Source organism: Rhinocladiella mackenziei, assembly GCF_000835555.1.
Source record: "Rhinocladiella mackenziei CBS 650.93 unplaced genomic scaffold supercont1.1, whole genome shotgun sequence".
NCBI lineage: Eukaryota > Fungi > Ascomycota > Eurotiomycetes > Chaetothyriales > Herpotrichiellaceae > Rhinocladiella > Rhinocladiella mackenziei.
This window is the reverse complement of record NW_013550604.1, coordinates 4776006-4785416: the sequence shown is the minus strand read 5'-3', so window position 1 is coordinate 4785416 and position 9411 is coordinate 4776006. Positions and strand designations below refer to the sequence as shown.

Below are 9411 nucleotides of genomic sequence, written 5' to 3'. Positions count from 1 at the left end.
CTCTGCTTCTTACAGTGGTGTGGCTAAGCAGTAGAAACGCTCGCAAGAGGCAGGGATTGTTAAATCAAGGGTTTCTCATCCAGAGATTTCGTGTAGAGCTGTGGACTCCTTATTACCTGAGAAATTTGATCATTACATCAGTCAGAATGTTCCAGGATGATCTGCACGAACCGGGGGGATATTTTCCTTGCAAAATACATCACGAGAGCTCATCTTGGAATTGGTGTCCCTAGTTGGTCTACCGGCATGCCGAGTTGGGGTTGATGTATCGACGGTTTCGCTCCAATTGCCGTCAGAAGAGTACCGTCAGGATCAAAAAAGCGACGTCCTGAAAAGATCGGTTGTGCGACACGACATGCCTGAGAGAGGGACTACTTGAGGTAACTGGGCATTGCACGGCCGACATCGGGCATCAGACGGTGCAGGTGAGCATTGAGAGTCAACGCGACGAGCCTCTGCTCCTCCAGCTGACTTGTTCACCCTCACCTGTGTAACACCGCTACAGGGCTGACTTATTCCTACAAAGCCGAAGCACTACATACATAGTAAGTTAATGAGTTGGTGGCTGCTCATGCAGGATGCTGAGCCGGTGTTTGGGATGAGCTAGAAATGAATCCCGACAGCTCCGGCACCAACAATTTGTGAAGAGAGACAAACTCGAAATGCCTCAGGTTAGAAAAGCGATAACCGCTGTTGAACAGATGACAGCTAGAAACCTACAAGATGTCGCGGCGACCATCCCCACATGCGCAGGGTATCACACCTGGTACCAACTCTTGTATACAAGTAAAATTTTGATATTGATGTGCCCCGTTACAGACAAGAAGCACCACGGATGTAACTCGCCCTCTCATCGTTTGACCCAGGTAGGCCTCTTTCTTGCCTTTAGCCGGCCAGGCTTTTTTCGTTCGACACGTCTCTTATCCGATGTGACACAACCGGCTGGATTCAGAATTAGCGACGGCAATGTACACCCCTGGAATAGACTCTGCTTACCTCGTCGGAGAGCTGGTTTTAAAGCTGGCTCGTGTACCAGCAACGCCTTGGCCAGTCCCAACGTGATGGACTCGGCTTGGCCAGTAACGCCCCCGCCTGACGTGAGTACAAACACATTGTACTTATCCATCCTCTGGGTGATTTTCAACGGCCACATTGCGCTCTCCCTGTCGTGCAGCCGAGGGAACGCCTGCACAAGGCTGCGCCCATTGACCCGGACTTGTCCCGTACCTTCAACAAGATAGACTTTCGCTGACGACTCTTTTCTCCGTCCCATTCCAACTGCTCGTCCATATTCATCGATTTTTCCAGGTTTGGCTTTCTGAACCTCCTCCGCTCCTGGACGTCGGAATCGATCAAGTATTTGCTTCACCTCCTTCGGACGAACTCGTGGATGTATTTTGTTCAATCGAGACAAAAGAAGCAGGACCTTGGTGTATTTCGAGGCAGCAATTTTCTCTCCGATCGAAGTGCGGTATTGACCAAGTTTCATCCACACTGCCCGTGGAGTTTGGTCTGGCGGAGACGTAGGCAACGAACCGTGCTTCTTAACAAGCGACTGTAGAAGGAGGATGTGGTCGTTGAATTTCGGCGATGCAGTGAAATATGAAGGAGATGCAGGCAATATCCGGGCAGGTACAGACGTGGGATTCTCGAAATCTATCTCAGGCGCGGCGCGAATTTGGGTTTCTTCGGAGGACAGTTTAGACGTAGAGAAGTTTCGATGGGATATTCCATGTTGAAACGATTGAAGGCGAAGTCCAGGTTGGAGTTTGTTGTGTATTCGACACTGGCGGCAGGTCCAGGAGACAGCTGATGGCAAAGCTCCTACCGAAGACCCTGCCATTTCGAAGAAATCACAGGATGAACTGTGTTACTTATCCAGACCCCATTCTGCAAACGGAGATGGAAAATTCGTCCGTGTGAATTGGATTGTCTTCCAAATGGACCGACTCGGAGTAAAGGTTCTGAAGATTGAGCTTCCACCGCGCCAAGACTACTAACCCCTTCGGGAACGATGCGATGCCACCCTTTTATCCGGCATAACATCGGGAAATAATGTACACAAAGTGTGATATAAGCAAATTGATCTTTTAGTGATAGGATGCCGAATCGGTGTCATCTAATTTTGATCATCAGCTATTGGCGATCACCCTATACTCGAGCATTATCTATCCCTTCTTTTTCTCAGCCTTGTAGTGTCCACCAAACGGCCACAGGCAATTCAGTAACCGGATATCATCTCCTCGATCTCGTCCCAGATAGGACGGTGATTCTCCTTTTGCCGTCCCTGTTGGCACATAATTTTGTAGGTGCAGATTAAGCAGCGGCAGGATATGTTTGATGTCCTCAGTGCTCGATGAATTTGGCTTTTCGCCTGTCCGAACAAGACTTCGATTTCGACGACGAGGCATGGGCGACTTTTTGTTTTGACGGGTTTGAGGCTGTTCGACTTGGCATGGTGATAGGGTGGTGGAAAGGGGGGGGCAGCGAACATTGTCTGATGACTTTCCTTGGAAAAATAAGCTTGTAGAAGTCCAACAGCGACATGTTCAAGAGGATGTGTCTCAATGCGGTTGAGAATGTGCCGAGCGGTATGATGATTCGGACAAACTCCTCTTACCGAAACGAAACCTGGGAGAGTTGTAGAGGTCCTTTTTGAACTTTTCGCGGGGGTCTGGGGATACTCTGCATCTCACCCCCGAACGGTGGATGGTTTAGCCATGTGTTTGAAATGGATGACCAGATTATTTGCCTCGGAGCTTGTATGCACGTCTAGCAATGGCGAATCCAGCAGTGCTTGCCAGCTTAGGTCATCTAAATAGTGTAGTCACTGTAAAATAAGCACTTCACACGACTAGAAATCCAACTTGGTTTTTCGTTTGTGTATCGCAGTCTAACGATATCTCCCACTGGCGGCGATACAAACCGGGCACATTGACGTGCCTGCTCTCGGTGATCCAATATTCGGCACTCATTAAAGCCGCGAGTGGTACGAAGGAAACACCCAGGCATGTCATGAACGCAAGAAGTGACTCTGCACTTTTGACATTTTTCCATGGGACCGTGATCCAGTCAGCTATGACGGTTAGCCCACCAGCTCCACGACGGATGTTGACATATTTCGGGAAAAAAGGAGGAGAGATCATTGGCACAAGAGATAACGTCCACACTGAGATTGGTACCATTCTGCGCAATGACCTAGGATCGACGATCTGAAGCCAATATCAGCAGGCCCGTGGAGACTAGGGACACTTCATACCCAGGATAACCCGACGTGGCCACGACGGCCAGACATGAGACATTGACAACCACGGGTTCGAGCGTTAAGAACTATTTCAACACGTGCGGAGGAATTAATAGAAATGAAAACTGTACGCATCAGAAAATCAGGTGAGAGATCATCTGCTGTGCAGTAATTCCAACAGATTCAGGTACATGGCCGGGTACACAGAAATAAGAAGGCCGAATTGCCCCGATGTCCCGGGTTATTGCCCTTGAGCCGGTGTATGTTTGGATGGAGTGTCAACAGAGCCCAGATACTGCTCGAAGGGCCATAGCAAATCAAGAAAAGTAAAAGCCAAATGCTGACCTGGTAGCAATGGGAAATGGAACACGGAGGTCCGCACCCATTGCACCGTTCAGTTCAGCTAGGATAGCCGTATCAGCTGGCCAATAATGATGCCATAAACTACCGCACGCCTTCAATTCTCCTTGCGGTCCCAATCTAGTGGCCACCACAGAAAGACTCCCGCCACAATGCGAGAAAGCGTACTTGACATTGGGGTAATTTTGGAAGTGTCCCATGTATAAAACGGAGACCATTGTGTGGCAAGTTTCGAAAGTAACCTCGACGAGCAGCGTTGGTAGAACCAGAAAAGGCGGCGTACATGTGTTGACCAACTAGGACAAGGCTGGCTTTCAGGAGGCGCGACTTATAGTTGTCTCAAAACTCTCATGAAAGGGCCGAAGACCTTATCTGTCTGCTAACTTGAACAATAGAACGTGAGTCGGCTTTCAAGCAAACTGATATAGGGAAAATTGGGCAACGGTAACAGAGGGTCTGATTGCAAGCCTTTTGGCTCCACGGCAAAACATTCCTGGGGGTGTAGGAGAGCATGAGAATTGATAGAATCATGATAGAGGAGATGATAGTAAATTCAAGTACTCCGAAAGGAGACGATCGCCAAGCCTCGTGTTGCCTGCTCCCCGCCATTCCTTGTAGTCCATCAAAAATATTTGTTCGCTGTCCGCATCTCTTCTCTTGAGGACAAATACAGCGCCAACAACATAATTTTCCAGCAGTCTGATCGTTGCAAACTAATCAAAATGTCGTTCGGAAAGCTTTATGGCTTCAAGGTATGCTCGTCACCGTCGAACTCTTGAATCGTGCATCCCTTCTTTAAGACGATTGAACGCTGACTTGTATTGTAGGACAATGCTCGCTCCACTGCCCTCCTGGCCGTCGCAAAGGAGAACAAACTCGATATCGAGCTTGTTGAGACCCGTCCTCCCAACGTCGACACCGAATACCTCAAGCTGAACCCTCTTGGTCGAATTCCTACCTTCGTTGGCGCCAATGGTTTCATCTTGACTGAGAGCATTGCCATTGCCATCTACTGTGCGTATTGACTCATGCCCCCGCCTTATTATTGTTGCATCCGAAGATGAGCCATATTATCACAATCAGTTATCCCTGGCAGAACACTCCTGTTGACCACATTGAAATCTGAGGTTTTGACAAAGACATAATGGATTGGAAGTTGCGAACCTCTGAGCCCTTCGCTAACATCAAATAGTCACTTCCCAGAACGAGAAGACCACTCTTCTTGGAAAGACAAAGCAAGACTATGCTTCCATCGTCCGATGGATGTCCTTCTCCAACTGCGAAGTCCTTCCCGCTCTCAGCGGCTGGTTCCGTCCTATCATCGGAAGAGATCCATACAACAAGAAGTCGGTTGATGACTCAAAGGCCGCTGCACTCAAGGCTATCCAAGTTTTGGAGCAACATCTGCTTGTACACACTTTCCTCGTCGGAGAGCGTATTACCCTTGCGGACCTCTACACCGCTTCTCAGATTGCTCGCGGCTTCCAATACACTCTTGACAAAGCCTGGCGCGCTGAGAACCCCAACGTTACTCGATGGTACGAGACGATCACCGCACAGCCAATCTGGAAAGCCATTGTTGAATCACCAGTCATGATCGATGAGTGCATCAAGTACACTCCCCCAAAGAAGGAGCCCAAACCTGCCAAGGCACCATCGGCAAAGGCAGAAAAGAAGCCCGCTGAGGACGAAGAGGAGGATGAGCCCAAGCCAGAGGTCAAGGCCAAACACCCTCTCGAAGCACTCCCTAAACCCACTCTCATCCTCGACGACTGGAAGCGCAAGTATTCCAATGAGGACACTCGTTCGGCGGCTCTGCCATGGTTCTGGGAACACTACAAGCCAGAGGAATACTCTCTGTGGAAAGTGGACTACAAGTACAATGATGAACTCACCCTGACCTTCATGTCTTCCAACCTCATCGGTATGTCACTTGAGCTTATTTGTTGGCCGTGAGAAAAATCTTGACTAATCTTGAAACCAGGTGGCTTCTTTGCCCGTCTTGAGGCATCCAGGAAATACCTCTTTGGTTGTGCCTCAGTCTATGGTGTTTCCAACGATTCTGTCATCCAGGGCGCCTTCATGGTTCGTGGTGACGAGGCTCTTCCTGCCTTCGATGTCGCTCCAGACTATGAGAGCTACGAATTCACCAAGCTCGACCCCAGCAAGCCTGAGGACAAAGCCTTCGTTGAAGACCAGTGGTCGTGGGACAAGCCCATTGAGGTCAACGGCAAGACATACGAATGGGCCGATGGCAAGGTCTTCAAGTAGAGGACTGGACCATTCTCATCCACTTGGTTGACAATTCCCCCTGCCATTGTCACGAGATGAGATGCGATGGGGATGCGATGTGGCGCGACTCGACGAATATGACGCGATCAGGAGAGATGCCGGCCTAAGAAGTGCATGATCGATAGTAATATTTTTCCTTCTCTTCCATCGAGAGTTCGCATTTTTGATGCAGAGCAAAAGAAGAGCAGAGCAGAGCAATTGATAGAGCCTCGTCAGTGCCGTTGCTGTTCCCTCTATCCCTGAGGTCGATGGAAATGCAAAAAGAAACATGATTTCATGTACGAAAATATCCGAAATCTTTCTCGAATCTCGTATTATCTATCATTTGCCCGATGTAGTGATGGGATCACTAGAAGTGGTGGACCTCTATACTCAAATGCCGTAATTACTGTTGAGCGGCTTCAGGCGCGGCACCTGGAAAAAGGGGCGTAAAGCCTTGTCCTGCTTAATCATCGACCACAACCAACATCAACCAATTCCTGTATATCACCATGATATCTCCAACCCATAGATTGAACTTCCTAGACTTGAGGGTGTGCGTAAGTGGTCGCATGGCGTGTAGCGCTTTATAATAGCAATATTGAAGAAATGTAAACCGCTGCCTTGTAACAAGCTCTGAGACGTTGATTGTGCTGCATTACGTGGCGAGATCGAATTGACACAGCGCCGCAATGACAAAGGAAAACTTCGCAGGTTGGGCTGGCGGTTGATTGGAATGAAACTAAGGTTGTACAGAAAGAGGTCAATGAGCCTCTTTCACATCGATAGAATCGATATAATTCCAATCATGCGACTCCCCTCATTCCTTGCATTCGTAGATCCTGCAACACATCATTAATGGGGGAGATATGCCCTTGTGGACATTGTGTCCCTTCTCTATCATCAAGCAGTTTTGCTGGCGAGGAGACCATGTGGGCAGTCGCCGATTAGCACGGCACAAGTGCCGCAGGCTCAAGCTGGCCTCAAAGTAAAACCAAACCTGAAAGGGGTTCTGGGGTCTGTGACATGATGTTCATTGGAGATTGATACTGTATTTGAGAGCATGTGCACTGTCTCCGGCAGTCTCCCGGCGGAGAATCGAGAGGGAGGCCTTTCGTAGTGGATCGTGATGATAAGAATAGAGTCGTGAGGTTATTGATAGCAATATGGTGAGTCTGAGGAGGGCGACACAAGCACAATTCAGAGTATGCTAGATATCTAGCTCATCTCATCGTACTTCTCCCGCCAGTGCAGCAGCGGCCGCCACATCGCCATCAATATTCCGTACACCAGTCTCTCCTCGTCGACCTTCCCACAGCCGTACCCAAAATTCGGGAGGGTCCATAGGCCGCTGGCCCTCGTGTAGTCCTGGCCATACATCCGCGAAGAAGTAATAAACGTGGCCGACAATCACGCCAAGAATCTCATCCTTTGGGATGCTGCCGTGCATGAACATGTGGAACACCATCAGAACCCACGGCAGGTAAGGCGCAGTGAAGACCAGGACTCCGAGGAAACTGAGCCGCGTATTAGGATTTCGTCTTGACCAAATATACACAAGAGTGCTTGACAACGCGGAACCGAGGAATGGGATCGAGGTGGTAAGCGAGCTCAAGGCGAGGAGGGATGTGCAGGCGTATAAGAGCAGCCAGGAAAAAACTGCCGGTGACGGTCCCGAGCCTTCTTCTAACAATCGGGAATATCGCTGGAGGAAGAAAACATGAAATGCCAGATCTAATGACGGCGGTCCAAAGTATATGAAGGTCGTTACTAAGCGCCAGTACTAAGAAGGTCAGGAAGGGTTCCAGCGAATATTTCCAGGTGGAGCACATACCTGTGATTTATAATAAACCGCCCGGAATGAATAGAATAGCTGGAACGGTGTAATGACTTTGCATTGTAATAATATCGATGTGATGACAGTTGCCGTTGTCCAATATCGAGTACACGGTGGCATCTCAAAGAACCACTGTTCCAACGGAAACTGCCCAAGTTGACCCAGTGCCTCGTCGCCTCCTCCAAGTATTGCTGCCATCATCCAAGGTATGAGACGAAAGAATGGTGGTAGGATGGTCCGAGAGAAATCATTCAAAGAATTCGGGACTTTGGACGATAGTGTAGATAGGAGAGAGAGGATGAGTGTGTCAATATGGGAAATCGCAGGTCCGAGTAATCATGATGGAACTCGTCTGCAGGGGGGTCGGTGACAATATATGAAAGGAAAAGGTTCATGTATTTGATGGTAGGTGGCCTCTTGGGAGGGGGATCGGGGGGAAGAGAGCGACATGTAACTTTGCGTGGAATGATGTCGAAATGCGCAGGCGGGTTGACGACCCTCCGAACAAGAGGGCTGGAATTCCACTGGCCGATAGACGCGCAAGCCGGACGAATTGGAATTCGAACCAAACCACTTAAGTTAACTTGTTGTGGCCACCCGAACTCGCGGCGGTAAAGCATGGTAGACGCGCGTATGATTGTGTAGAACGCACAACGCGACCTCGATTACTGTTAACGCCAGACTACAATACTACTCACTGCAACTCACCTGCATCGCTGGTCTGGAAGATATCATACCTATCCCATGTCATGAATCAACACTCAGATACATCGTACGGATAGAATTCCCGGTCGATTGCACCTGAATCACACCTTTCAGCCACCAGGGTTGCGCCCCTCCTTCAATGTTGCGACAAACCTATACGCGAGCGAAACACATCAAACCACCTCCCCGCCTGCCTATTCACCTCTTTCATGAATAATTGATTTCCCGATAAAATTTTAACATGGCTCAGACCAAAAGTGTCATGCGTCGTCCAGGGCCTACGTCTCCCAACCGTGGACAAGGATCACGAGTAAACCCTTCGCCCAGCGGGGGTGGAAAGCGACTTCGTGCTCAGCGTAAGTGTCAACCCCATGAGAAATTTCACTGTGACTCTTCTGACTGCCAGGATCTCAGCCGGCGACCCTATACCGGTGAAGAAGCCGCGCCGATACAAGCCTGGGACCCAAGCACTCAGAGAAATCCGAAGATACCAACAGTCGACCGACCTTTTGATATTGAAACTCCCATTTGCCCGCCTCGTCAGAGAAGTCTCCGTGTACATTGGCGCGCGACCAGACCTCCGGTGGCAAAGTCAGGCCATCCAAGCCCTACAAGAGGCGAGCGAAGCATTTTTAGTACATCTGTTCGAAGATACAAATCTCTGTGCGATACATGCGAAGCGAGTCACAATCATGCAAAAGGATATTCAATTGGCAAGAAGGATAAGGGGCGCCTGGGGCGGCTTAGGATGATGTTGACATCAGACATGACCATTACTCATGAATATTGTTGGCGTCGGGGGTTTGGTCAGCCCTCATTGTCGGATACAACAGAACGTTTTGATGATGACTTCCCGATACGGAGGCTGGCGTTGCACATATTTTGTGGACCGGGACGATATTTTCATTGATACCCAGAAGCTCTTGATGACTATGAGCGCCTTTGTTGGCCAAGGAACCCTACTTGGTGACCGGTACTAAATCAAACATATGCA

General features: G+C 49.3%; 4 protein-coding genes across 4 annotated transcripts; 2 read left to right on the top strand and 2 right to left on the bottom strand.

The window, feature by feature from the left end:
• Positions 1-850: 850 nt before the first annotated feature.
• Z518_01697 (uncharacterized protein) lies at positions 851-1843 on the bottom strand (the record flags this gene model as incomplete). The annotated part of the gene is made up of 2 exons (XM_013422295.1): positions 851-942; positions 997-1843. 2 exons carry the CDS (start codon positions 1841-1843, stop codon positions 851-853), a joined length of 939 nt encoding a protein of 312 aa, XP_013277749.1.
• A 2483-nt stretch (positions 1844-4326) lies between these two features.
• Positions 4327-5875, top strand: Z518_01696 (uncharacterized protein; the record flags this gene model as incomplete). Its single annotated transcript, XM_013422294.1, has 4 exons — positions 4327-4356; positions 4432-4618; positions 4797-5528; positions 5589-5875. 4 exons carry the CDS (start codon positions 4327-4329, stop codon positions 5873-5875), a joined length of 1236 nt encoding a protein of 411 aa, XP_013277748.1.
• Positions 5876-7103: 1228 nt separating this feature from the next.
• On the bottom strand, positions 7104-7910 carry Z518_01695 (uncharacterized protein; the record flags this gene model as incomplete). Its single annotated transcript, XM_013422293.1, has 2 exons — positions 7104-7658; positions 7710-7910. The coding sequence occupies 2 exons, from the start codon at positions 7908-7910 to the stop codon at positions 7104-7106; spliced, it is 756 nt and encodes a 251-aa protein (XP_013277747.1).
• Positions 7911-8679: 769 nt separating this feature from the next.
• Z518_01694 (histone H3-like centromeric protein CSE4) lies at positions 8680-9169 on the top strand (the record flags this gene model as incomplete). Its single annotated transcript, XM_013422292.1, has 2 exons — positions 8680-8773; positions 8832-9169. 2 exons carry the CDS (start codon positions 8680-8682, stop codon positions 9167-9169), a joined length of 432 nt encoding a protein of 143 aa, XP_013277746.1.
• Between the last annotated feature and the right edge of the window lie 242 nt (positions 9170-9411).